The 13,059-nt window shown below is 43.3% G+C and overlaps 1 protein-coding gene across 4 annotated transcripts in view; it reads right to left on the bottom strand.

Annotated features, from left to right (window-relative positions):
- Positions 1-13,059, bottom strand: part of PYGL (glycogen phosphorylase L) — a 65,595-nt gene that overhangs the window by 32,096 nt on the left and 20,440 nt on the right. For all 4 annotated transcript variants that reach the window (XM_021701348.1, XM_021701347.1, XM_044917932.1 and 1 more), the window contains 12 exons: positions 12,010-12,121; positions 11,469-11,551; positions 8,991-9,134; positions 8,669-8,761; positions 7,841-7,987; positions 7,345-7,508; positions 6,764-6,878; positions 6,153-6,254; positions 5,858-6,005; positions 5,700-5,758; positions 5,447-5,588; positions 3,790-3,997 (listed from right to left, as the gene is read on the bottom strand). In XM_021701348.1, the coding sequence (XP_021557023.1) occupies positions 3,790-3,997; positions 5,447-5,588; positions 5,700-5,758; positions 5,858-6,005; positions 6,153-6,254; positions 6,764-6,878; positions 7,345-7,508; positions 7,841-7,987; positions 8,669-8,761; positions 8,991-9,134; positions 11,469-11,551; positions 12,010-12,121 (1,517 nt within the window). The remainder of the gene's footprint in view (positions 1-3,789; positions 3,998-5,446; positions 5,589-5,699; positions 5,759-5,857; positions 6,006-6,152; positions 6,255-6,763; positions 6,879-7,344; positions 7,509-7,840; positions 7,988-8,668; positions 8,762-8,990; positions 9,135-11,468; positions 11,552-12,009; positions 12,122-13,059) is intronic.

The raw sequence follows: 13,059 nt of genomic DNA, 5'->3' as shown, positions 1-13,059 counted from the left end.
TATACACTCAACATGGGAGCACCCAAATACATAAAGCAGCTATTAACAAACAAAGGAAGTAATCAGTAGTAATCCAATAATAGTAGGGGACTATAACCCCCCACTTAGATCAATCGATAGATCATCCACACAGAAAATCAACAAGGAAATAGTGGCTTTGAGTGAAACACTGGATCAGATGGATCTAACAGATATATTCAGAACATTCCCTCCTAAAACAGCAGAAACACATTTTGTTCAAGTGCACGTGGAACATTCTCTAGATCACATGTTAGGCCACAAAATAAGTCTCAATAAATTCAAAAAGATTAAAGTCATACCATGAATATTTTCCAACCACAATGTTTTGAAACTAGAAATCAACCACAAGAAAAAAATCTAGAAAGAGCACCAATACATGGAGGTTAAATAACATGCTACTAAACAATGAATGGGTCAACCAAGAAATCAAAGAGAAAATAAAAAAATACATAGAGGCAAATGAAAATGAAAACAGAGTGGTCCAAAATCTTTGGGGTGCAGCAAAAGCTGTTCTAAGAAGGAAGTTTAAAGCAATACAGGCCTATCTCAAGAAGCAAGAAAAATCTCAAATAAACAACCTAGCCTTACACCTAAAGAAGCTAGAAAAAGAAGCACAAGCAAGACCCAAAACCTGTAGAAGGAAGGACATAATCAAGATTAGAGCAGAAATAAACAACATAGAAACTAAAAAACCCCAATAGAACAGATCAATGAAACCAGGAGTTGGTTCTTTGAAAACATCAACAAAATTGATAAACCTTTATTCAGACTCATAAAAAAAAAGACGACTCAAACAAAATCAGAAATGAATGAAAGAAGAGAAGTAACAATAGACACCACAGAAATACAAAGGATTATGAGAATATTATGAAAAATTATATAGCAACAAATCGGACAACCTAGAAGAAATGGATAAATTCCTAGAAACCTATAAACTCCTAAAACTGAATCAGAAAGAAATAGAAAGTTTGAACAGACCAATTACCAATAATAAAATTCAATGAGTAATCAAAAGACTCCCAACAAACAAAAGTTCAGGACCAGATGCCTTCACAGGTGAATTCTGCCAAACATTTAAAAAAGAGGAAGGAAAGCCTCCAAATTAATTCTAGGAGACCAGCATTACCCTGATACCAAAACCAGATGAAGACACTACAAAAAAAAGAGAGAACTACAGGCCAATATCTCTAATGAACATAGATGCAAAAATCCTCAACAAAATATTAGCAAAACGAGTCCAACACTACATTAAAAAAAATCATTCACGAAATCAAGTGGGATTTATTCCTGGGAGGCAAGGGTGGCTGAATATTCATAAATCAATCAATGTGATACATCACATCAACAAGAGAAAGGATAAGAGCCAGATGGTCACTTCAATAGATGTAGAAAAAGCATTTGACAAAGTACACCAACCATTCATGATAAAAACACTCAAAAAAGTAGGTTTAGAGGGAACATGCCTCTACATAATGGAAGCCATATATGAAAAACTAATAGCTTACATCATACTCAATGGTAAAAAACTGAGAGCTCTTCCCCTAAGGTCAGGAACAAGATAAGAATGTCCACTCTCACCCTTTTTATTCAACATAGTACTGGAAGTCCTAGTCACAGCAATCAGACAACAACAACTACAAAAATAAAAATCATCCAAATCGGTAAGGAAGAAGTAAAACTCACTATTTCCAGATGACATCATACTACATATAGAAAACGCTAAAGACTCCACCAAAAAACTACTAGAACTGACAAATCTCGTAAGATCATGGGATACAAAAATAAACATATATAAATTTGCATTTTTATACTAATAATGAAGCAGCAGAACAAGAAATTAAGAATTCCATTTACAATTGCACCAAAAATAATAAAATACCTAGGAATAAACTTAACCAAGGAGGTGAAAGACCTGTACTCCAAAAACTATAAAACACTGATTAAAGAAATTGAAGATGACACGAAGAAATGGAAAGACATTCCATGTACATGGATCTGAAGAACAAATATTGTTAAAATGTCCATACTATCCAAAGCAACCTACACATTTAATGCAATCCCTATCAAAATATCAACAGCATTTTTCACAGAACTAGAACAATAATCCTAAAATTTGTGTGAAACCAGAAACGACGCTGAATAGCCAAAGCAATCTTGAAAAAGAAGAAAAAACTGGAGGTATCACATTTCAAGATATACTATATAGCTGCAGTAAGCAAAAACAGTATGGCACTGGCACAAAAACGGACACATAGATCACGATTATCTGGTCAATTAATCTTAGACAAAGGATGCAAGAATAGTCAACGGGAAAAAAAATCTCTTCAACAAATGGTACTGGGAAAACTGGTCAGCTACAAGCAAAAGAATGAAACTGGACCACTTTCTTACACCATACACAAAAATAAACTCAAAATAGATTAAAGACCTAAATGTGAACCTGACACCATAAAAGTCCTAGAAGAGAGCACAGGCAGTCATTTCTCTGACATGTGCCATAGCAACATTCTTCTGTTTATGTCTCCTGAGGCAAGGGCAACAAAACAAAAATAAACTTTTGGGACTACATCAAAATAAAAAGCTTCTGCAAAGCAAAGGAAACTATCAACAAAACTAAAAACCTACTGGATGGGAGAAGATATCTGCAAATGACTTACCTGAGAAAGTTAGTATTGAAAATATATAAAGACCTATATAACTCAACACCAAAAGACAAATAATCCAATTAAATATGGGAAGAAGACATGAAGAGACATTTCTCCAAAGAAGACATCCAGATGGCTGATAGAAACATGAAAAGATGCTCAACATCACTCATCATCAGGGAAATGCAAATTAAAACCACAATGAGATATCACCTCACACCTGTCAGAATGGCTAAAATAAAAAATGTCAGAAACAACAAGTGTTGGCAAGGATGCAGAGAAAAGGAACCCTCGTGCACTGTTGGTGGGAATGCAAGCTGGTGCAGACACTCTGGAAAACAGTATGGAGGTTCCTCAAAAAGTTGAAAATAGGGCTACCATATAATTCTACCACCGGGTATTTACCCAAGAATACAAAAACCCTAACTCAAAGGGATACATACACCCCTATGTTTATTGCAGCATTATTTACAACAGCCAAATTATGGAAGCAGCCCAAGTGTCTGCTGAGCGCTGAATGGATAAAGAAGTGGTATACACATATAATGGAATATTACTCAGCCATAAAAGGAATGAAATCTTGCCCTTTGCAACATGGATGGATCTAGAGAATATAATGCTAAGTGAAATAAGTGAGTCAGAGAAAGACAAATACCATATGATTTCACTTATATATAAAACTTAAGGAAACAAAACAAACAAATGAAGAAAAAAAGAGAAAAGCCAAAAAAATAGACTCTTAACTCCAGGGAACAAACTTACGGTTACCAGAGGGGAGATGGGTTAAACAGGTGATGGGGATTAAGGAGTGCACTTGCCATGATGAGCACCGGGTGATGTACTGAATTGTTGAATTACTATATTGTACACCTGAAACTAATGTAACCAACTACACTGGCGGATAACAAATAGCAAGGACCTCATGCACCTGTGCCCAAGTCCCTTTCAAGTTCACTTGCTGGGTTTAATAAAACTAAGCTGTGAGGAGGCTGCCCAGGCGCATGGGAGATGTTGTGTGGCCGCATTTCACATGACCCCGACTCAGTGGGATACCTGGGTGGGCAGGCACCCTTCTGGGGGTGGGGTGGAGCACCTGCCCAATAAGGAGGAGCTGCTCCCTTACCCTTTCTTGTCCAAAGCGGCCACATCATCTACTCTCATGCCAAAGATGAACAGGTTCTCTTCCCCAGCTTCCTCTACCATTTCCACGTTGGCTCCATCCATGGTCCCGATGGTCAGGGCCCCATTCAGCATGAATTTCATATTGCCTGTCCCTGAGGCTTCAGTGCCTGCAGTGGAGATCTGCTCCGACAGATCTGTAGCTGGAATGACTGCAAGCAAGGTACATTAAAATCAGTGATTCCGTCTCTCTAGATCTCCTATGTATCTGAGTATTTATCTAGCGGTCCTGTTCTGACCATTAAAGTAGTCCATGTACATCAAGGTAAACATTCATATGGTATGGAAGGATGGATCTCACTCTTCCCCTTGACTCAGGCAACTGCTTTTGTCCATTTTTGATGTGCTATCTGGGTGGTGATGGCCACAGTGCTAAATAAGTATATGCTCATACTACTCTTCCTTGGTCTGTAAACTCCAGAGAGCACCTGTTACGCTCTGCTATAAAAGCTGACACTACATCTCTCTTCTTCCTGCTCTTCCTTCCAATTTTTGTTATGGTTTTGTTTTTATTTCTTCTGCTTGATAACTTTATAAAATAGATTGAAACTTCTCTTTCTTGATCTTTAAAATTCAGTCTCTCCTGACTCTTCCTTTATAATCTGAGGAAATTGGATCCTCTGCATTCCTTCCACTTTCCACCTCCTCCCTCCCTCCCGCTTATATGGCAGAGAATTGCACCGGGTGCACCTGAGGTGTGCCTGGGGCTAGACACCAAGCCTCTGACCTTTCAGCCTAATTTACACACAAATTAGTGCTGCCACTCCTTCTCCCTCTTTGACTTCAAAGGTCAGAACCAATTCTCTGTTTTACTTTGAAGGCTTATTTGTGGATTAGGTATCTCTTCATTTGCATGGAAGAAGCCAGGAACCTGGCTCTTCTCTTTCTGCATACAGTCTTAAAGAGTAACATCAGAGGACCCAAAAATACCTCAAAAAGAGAAAGGTCTGTTTTCAATTTGGGACTGGGGTGAATGCACAGTTGGCATCTGCATGTGGACGGTGCTTTGTAAGCACATGATGCAAATAAGCAAAGAGAGCAGTAGAGAAAGGGATGTTGGCTTTTTGCCAGTCTAACTGTCCCCACGTGGGAACTCCATGCGTGATCAGTCTAAGCACATCTAAGCCTCATGCTTGGCAGCCTGACATCTGTCCTCATTCCCTGTTGCCACGTGAACAAACGACAGCCCTTCTTCATTCCACGAAGTGACCAGAGGAATATCGGGGCCTGGGGAATTGGTGTTCTGTTGCAAAACTGGAGCTGGGAATGGAAGACCCTTTCTTTTCCTTTCCTTTGTAGAGCCCGGTCTGCACTTTGCCCGAACTTCAGGGCCACCTCCTGCAGCACCCAACTCTGGCTAGCTAGCTGGCAGGAAAATGCACTTGCAAAGGTAATGGGTGATGCTGACTCCCGGGACAGCAATCTCATCATCATCTGGATCATCTCCAAGACTCTTAGCCTAGGCCCTAATTTTGCCCAAGAGTGACACTTTCTATTCTAAGTTACTGACCCCCAGAACCTAGCTACCTCATTTTTCCCTACCATGTAACCTTTCTGGAGAATTTGCCCTGGCCCTGCATGATTTGGGATGAGGATACTACCTTTTTCAGCAAGAGACACTCTGTAGTTCTCCAAGAAGATGACTTTCAACTTGCTTCCAACCACAGGGTCATTGTTCACCACATCCGCCACTGAGGTGATGAGCTTTATGATCATTTTGGCCATGTGATATCCTGGGGCAGCCTTGGGGAAGAACGGCAAACACACGGTCGGCAGGCAGCCCTGATGAAGTGGAGAAATGGCACTCTTGCCGTTTCTGGGCCCCCGCATCCCCAGTGAATAGAATGAGCTTACTTTGCCACCGATTATGACTGTTCTGGGCACGAATAACTTCCTGGGGTCCTTCTTAATGCCTGAAAAAGATTTAGGAGTGGGTGGAATGGAGGGCGGGTGCGGGCTGGGGTGGCGAGGCTCCCGCCTCCAGGGGGCGCGGCGGCCGCGCGGTGACTCACGGTTGTACATGGTGACCACGTGCAGGCAGTTCAGGAGCTGCCGCTTGTACTCGTGGATGCGCTTCACGTGCACGTCGAACATGGAGGAGGGGTTGATCTTCACTTCGTACTCCTTCTCCAGGAACTGGGAAAACTTGAGCTTGTTCTCCTGTGGAGACAGTGCGCCGTGCCGGAGCCCTTTTGACTCGGAAGCATCAGCAGCTGGTCTGTTTTTAAAAATGGCGGGGGGCGGGGGGGAGCCTCATAAACCCTCAGAACTAGTGCTGCCGAAGGAGTCCACACCGGGAAGCCTCACCTGCTTCACGTTGGCGATTTCTCGGAGGAAGACATCATCGTCCAGGAAGCCCTGCAGCTTCGTCAGCTGGCTCAAGTCTTTCACGTAGTCTTCCCCGATTTTCTTTCAGTTTAAAGAAGAGGTGATGTTAGTCAGGGACAGCAATCCAGCCCACCTGCGCAGTTTGTCAGTCTGTGGCGGGTGCCTACATCAGGACAGCTGACTAGCGCGCCTCACAGAAGAGCCTGAAAATGCTGGCTGGGAAGAACCCTCTGCTAGTATCTTAGCTGTAGTTTCAGTGGCAGTAAGTGTTAAAAACAGGAGACCTACCTACAAGGGGTAACACAGAACCCAGGTTCTACTAGTTATTTTTATCACCTTCCCTTACTAAATAGGGCCACCATCTTCCATCTGTGGGCCACAGGAGTACTGGCAGCCAGCTATGGAATCTGTGGACCCCTTGTTTAAAAAATTAAGAATTTCAAGCAGGCTAGAGCAGAGAATTCAATCAAGCACGGAGCCTTGTGGGACAGCACATGTCACCCGCTGAGGGCTGGACTGGATTCTCGGATTATAAGGGCACTCGTCCACCTCTAGCCTTGCAGTCAGGCCTCCCCTGACTTGCCCCTTACCTCCGCTATTAACTCTGCCAGCCCTGGGTTGCAGAGTAAGAGCCAGCGCCTCGGAGTGATCCCATTGGTTTTATTCTGAAATTTGTCTGGTTCTAGCTCACTGAAGTCCTTGAATCTGGAGTCGGAAGAGACACATCGCTGAATTTGAAAGAGCAGGTTCCTGTTACATTCCAGAAGCCAAGTGTAGGCTCAGAGAGATTAAAGGTGGTGGGGGGGGGGGGGGGCTGGCAGTGCTACTGCTGTCATTCTAAATCGAGATCCATTTGCAATTCAACATAATTATAAGAAAAATTCCAAATCAAGTCACCTCCATATGATTTCCTGGCACTGACATATATACCAGATTTTCAGTAGAATAGGTTTTTTTTTTTTTTTTTTTTTTGGCTCCTACATCTAGAAGTAGGATGGTTCAGAGAGGAAGGCATTTTCTTTTTGAAAAGAAGGTTACTTTGTATAGAAGAAAATACTTTTGCACATTTTGACAGGGCCTTTCTTCATCCCAAAATGCATCCCTGCATTTACTAGCATCAGTGCATTAACAGAGCAACATTGGACCCACCACCACAGGAATGGAGACTCACACTTGGGTCTTCACAATGTCAGAGTGAATTTTAGCCACGCCATTCACAGCATGGGAGCCCACAATGCAGAGATGGGCCATGTTGATCCTTTTGCCTCCTTCCTCTTCAATCAGAGACATTCTTCTCAGACGGTCGACATCTTTAGGAAACAAGGCCGCAATTCTCTAGCCAAGGGAAGAGAAAGGCCTTGCTGGCAACTCAGGTTTTAAGCGTTAAGATGTCATTCACTTCCCCAGCAAAATCTCTAATGGAGCAAATATGGAACTTCACTGCCACACAGAGGGGCTGGGTTCGCCCTGGGGAGATGCCATCCTCCATTTTAGTGTTTTCAAAAAAGTGTCTTTAACAGAGCCCCACCCAGTCTTGAACACTTTTGATGTATCTATGACTGGAAGATGTCTGGGCCTCCAGTTTGGTGGGAGGGAACACTGCAGCCACCCTTAACATCTCAAGACCTCATTCTCAAAAGGGGTGGGAATCTCTCAAAATGACTTACATCTAAATGCTTCTGATTTATCTCATAAATGATTTGCAAATGTCGAGGAAGCAAATTTTCCACCAGCTCTACGGACCAGCGCTCCAGAGCCTCTGGGAGCACCGTGTGGTTGGTGTATGCAAAGGTCTTCTGGGTGATCTCCCAGGCCTGAGGGAAGGGGAGAGGAGTTAGCTGCTTCCCTCTGCAAGAAGGCTGCCCTGCGGGTGCACACCCAATCCCACAAGACCAAACATTCCCTCGGCTCCTGCCGGTCTGCAATAGTCAGACACAGTTAGACACACTCAATTCCACCAGGGTCCAAATCATCCAGAGAATGGGAATACGGTTTTTTTCTGGGGTGGTGGGGGGAAGCAGCCATTTGTAAAACTGTCTGAGAAAACTGAAGACAACATACTGATAAGTCTTCTCTACTATCCTAACATGCTGTTTATTAAAAGCAAAATCTGAGCAATACAAACAAGTAATGTTCTGAGAAAAGTACACAGTACATTTAAAATACTGATTTGCAGACTGGTGGAGACACATAATTAGCTGTGTTCTGAGGTTGGAGAATTTAATTTAGAATCCTTTTCGACACAAAAATGGCAATCACAGTGTAAGTCTGAGCTACTGAGCTGCGTCCCATTAGGAATGTATTTACTTATTAGTCTTCCTCCCTGTAAAGCTGTAAGGACAGAGAAATGTTAGTACCAGGCAGACTTCACCCTTAACCATTGGAAGTGAGCAACAGTAACTTATTTTGAAAAACTGTAAAAGGAGCTTTTGGCAAAATCTCTGAACCACAGATATACTATTAATTAAAGGAAAAGGAAGCCAAACTATCCAGACCTTGGACCAGGGCAGTTTTTCAATATCCACAAAAATCCTCATCAGCTCAGGGATGGCGAGTGCGGGGTGTGTGTCATTCAGCTGGATGGCAACCTGTACGGGGAAAAGGCATCAGCGTGCGGGTGATGGATGGCCCGCAGTCTGGCTTCCTTACCCTCATGTACGTCTGCACAAAGCACCAAACAGAACGCCCACCCTCGGTGAGGCGCTTTAAGCCTACTGCACCTACTCAACTTTTTTAGTACTGAGAAAGGGGAGTAAATCTGATAGGAAGTCCTGATCCCTCATTGTCTCTGTCCGTGTTCGCAGACAGAATACTTGCCTGGTCTGGAAAGGCATCGAACGCAGTTTTGGCACTATCCGTGGAGCCAAACTTGGAGGCTTTGAAACGTCGGATGACATCTTGCAAGGTAGCAGCCACCACAAAGTACTCCTGCTTCAATCTCAGCTCCTTCCCTTCAAAAAACTTCAAGCCAGAGAGACGGAGTGAGAGTGGTTCACACTGTGAGGCGTGGCCAAAATATGCCAGAGATCTCCTGCCCAGAGAACTTTAAGATGAAAGCTCATAGGACATCTGGAGGAAGAGCGCAGGTTGAAGGCCAAGCATCAGGCTTTGCTCTTTCCTGAAGTGTAAAGGGATTTAAAGAAGGCATACAGGATAAAGGGAATGGGAGACCAGACAATAGCAACAACCTTTTTGAAGCTGAAAAATAGATGGGTGAGTGGTAATTGGGCCAGAAGACCCAGGAAAACTGAATAGAAGAGCCAAAAAGCAATTAAATTTATGCCCCAAAGCCCCTAAAGGCTCAGGACTTGGCAGCACTAGTGCCCTTGGAAGTAGGGGAGAAGATATGGTAAAAGGTCAGCCATGAGCCTAAGCAGCAGCTGGCGTCAGACTTCACCCCCAGTCCCCCCGAGCTGAGCAATCTCTTTCCCCAACGCAGGCAGAAGCCCGATGTGTATTCTCTGGAGATGGTAACACAGGGGCCTCTGGGCTGGAGAGAGAGGCATGGAGAGTTGAAAGCAGGGGTACCACTCTGTACTGAAAATGGGGGGAAGGGGTTTAAGTGAAAGTTTATGTGCTGAATTGTTGAGACTCTAGGCCTTCTTCTCCCAACCAAATTTCAGAACCCAGGCAGTGGATATCAATTCTGCCAGGAAGGAAGCTGCAAGAGCCTTCCCTTGAAGGTGAGAAAGATTAGAGCAAACAGTCCTGCACAGTGGGAACCTCAGGCAAGATCATGGAGGATGCATCTGAGAACTCAAGACCGTACCACTGAGGAACTTAAGGAGCACATCTGAGATTCTGCACTTTTCTTATAGATGATCAGAAGACTTTAAAGAGCTTTAAGCAAAGAAAAAAAATAACTAGCTGCAGAGGGACGACAGTTGCAAGATTCCTGGAAGAGGGACTCATGTCTGGAGGAGGGCTATGGCCAAGTTGGCGAGAGTGAATGAGTTTGCTTTTGTAATTACAGTACAAAAATGATTTATCAACTCGTACTTAAAAACAGGCATGACCCTGACAGCGACCTTTTACTCAATGAATTTAGTTAACTTCGCACCCCATGCTAACTCTGTGTCCCCTATGAATTGCCGTAGATGGTTATTTCCAAGTAAAGTTAGGTTTGGTCCTTACTGAAGATAGGGAGGATTAATTTCAAGCCCCTTCCAGTTAAATAATTCTGCAGGCTGGGTTTGGCTAGGCAGTGCTTGGAGGGATTCTTACTTTAACTTACCACGAAACAAAACGACTTTTTGCTTTTGGGTCAGAGATTTTTCTGACATGTACTGAAGTCACAATGTCTCTCTCAAAGGAAAAAAATCACATATACCATTAAGTTTCTGAAAATGCTGCAGCAAACAGCCGAGTACCAATCTGGTTGTTTCTGAGACTTATTATTAAAAGAGTAATCATTACAGCTTCAAGAAAATAATTTTACCCACATATAAGATAGAGCTAAGTATATTTAAACCAACTAAGAATCCACAGTGGTCATCTGTGATGCAGTTCCAAGTTAAAATTTTTTTTTTTTAATTTTAGCTAAGCTATTTTTAGTGTAAAATTGGGAATAATCACCTATGAGAAAAAATTTCAAGAGATGAATAAGTGGCATAAGAAACAAGCGTTTGCTCCTGGGTGTGCTCTGAGGTCCAGACCCCACCTCGCCTGAGCGTAGAAGGCTGGGAAGAGTCTGTCAGCGAGGGGAAGAGGCCAGGCAGGAAACCTCCAGGGTCTTCTGCCTCTGTGGAAGAAACTTCCATTTGGAAAGGAAGTAGTATTTTACCAGTGCTTCACTTCATCTTTTTTTTTTTTTTTTAAAGATTTTATTTTATTTATTTGACAGAGAGAGAGACAGCTAGAGAGGGAACACAAGCAGGGGGAGTGGGAGAGGGAGAAGCAGGCTCCCGGCCGAGCAGGGAGCCCGACGCGGGGCTCGATCCCAGGACCCTGGGATCATGACCTGAGCCGAAGGCAGACGCTCAACGACTGAGCCACCCAGGCGCCCTCACTTCATCTTTTATATCCAGGTTTTGTTTTGAAATGTACAGACATAACCTCCTAATTGGTTGTGAGGTCACTAGTCAAGGGCAAAATACCAATTCTGACTTCATGTATTGTACAAATTTGTTTTCCTTACCTGGGTGGCAGGGGAAATCTAGACAATTCAGGAAGAGATATGGAGATTATAGTGCATTTAAGAGAAAAAAATTGGAGATGTGCTTTATGGGCTATGGAAAAGTGCTTCTGAAATAGACTGCTTCTGTTTCCACTGAGAAAGCAAGCTCGACCACTCACATTATCATTGGGATAGAGGACCCGGGAGATGTTCTCGGCCAGATTTCGGTCCAGCACGGCCTGAATGTAGTCTCCAATGTTAACTGAGGGGAAGGTTAGAAAAATGAATAAATAGATAAGCCAGCCACTGTTATCGAAGCCCCTTGATGCTTGCTGTGTACCACGTGGATGTAGGGATTCCTACAACTCCTGAAAATCCAAAACGATTTCCACAGCCCTCCATGCTGTGATTCGCATGAGAGTCTAAGAGGGCCAGACTGCAGGACTGCTTTTAAAATGTCCTCCGCGCATGCTCCATACAATGGCTGCTCACTGGAGAGCTCTGATCAGAAACTCAAAGCTTTTCTCTCAACTAGCGATACTAACTAGCGATCAGAAAGATTACACGCACATACACTGACACACACAGAAACCATTCATGTCCCAGTCCCCAAGATCCTTGTTTTGTGCCCTCTTTTAGAGCTGGTGCTGATCTGGTTGCCTCTGAGATCAAAAAGATTAAACACACACGCACATTCATGAGAGCCCAGGCTGTACTCACAGTCTCTGAGGTTAAAGTCATTCGGCGCCCGCGCGGACCAGAGGCGCATGGTGTTGACGGTGTTATTCATATACCCAGGCACTGGGGTGTCATATGGCAGGGCCAGGACCACCTGTGGGATTAAACCGAAGCAGCTGCTCAGTTTCCCATGTGTGGTGACGTGGGCTGAACAGTGGGCCGGGACACAGCAAGGGATTACAAAATAATAATCAGCGTAAGTTTAGTGTAGGTAATTCAGTGATTCTGATTTCAAATACGGATCAAAATTAATGGAATGGAAATATATGAAGATAGATTATAGATGATATTGAAAATGCTATGCAAGATTTTTCAAAGTTGCATGAAGAAGAGTTATTTTAGTGGGCTTACAAATCAGCTGATAATTAGCTGAGATGGGTGTAAGAGGTGAGCTTTGGAAAATCTAACTCAGTCTGTGACAGTCACTGAAACAGAGAACAGGAAGATAACTGCGTTGCATGTGAATTTAAAATTTATGTGAGAAAAGACTCACTTCTATTCCCTGCCTCATCAGTCAAGCTCTAAGGAAGGGGAATGACAGACTGATTGTACTGGAGGATGCTAGAGATCATTTCGTGCAATCCACTCATTTTGGACATGAAAGGAATGAGGCTGAGAGAGAAGTGACTTACCCACAGTCACAGTCAGTGGTAGGGTTGAAACCTACACAAATCTCTTTAATGTGGTCTGCTGAATTATGAATGAACGAAGCATTATAGCCTGTATCAGTCAATCATATATACTCAGTCATGCTTCCATGAAGACCATGACCTCGAAGTAATAAATCACCCTTCTTTAAATACCTTTACTAGAAAATAAAAGTCTCTGGAGATTTTTAAAGCACGTTGTGATCCATCAGGAAAAGGTGTTTACAGAGTGGGGGTGAGTCTGGGTTCAAACATGATTTGTCCTTCTGACCCTTGAAGTGTAATTGAGGCAGCTGGGGAAGCACAAAGCTCGGATGTCTCTTTAGAGAACTTCAGGCACAACTTACCACCTGGGAGATCGAGCCCAGCCGAGCTGAGGTTTGTT

Source organism: Neomonachus schauinslandi, chromosome 9 (assembly GCF_002201575.2).
Source record: "Neomonachus schauinslandi chromosome 9, ASM220157v2, whole genome shotgun sequence".
Taxonomy (NCBI): Eukaryota; Metazoa; Chordata; class Mammalia; order Carnivora; family Phocidae; genus Neomonachus; species Neomonachus schauinslandi.
The sequence above is the reverse complement of the archived record's forward strand: the minus strand, read 5'-3'. Positions and strand labels throughout refer to the sequence as shown.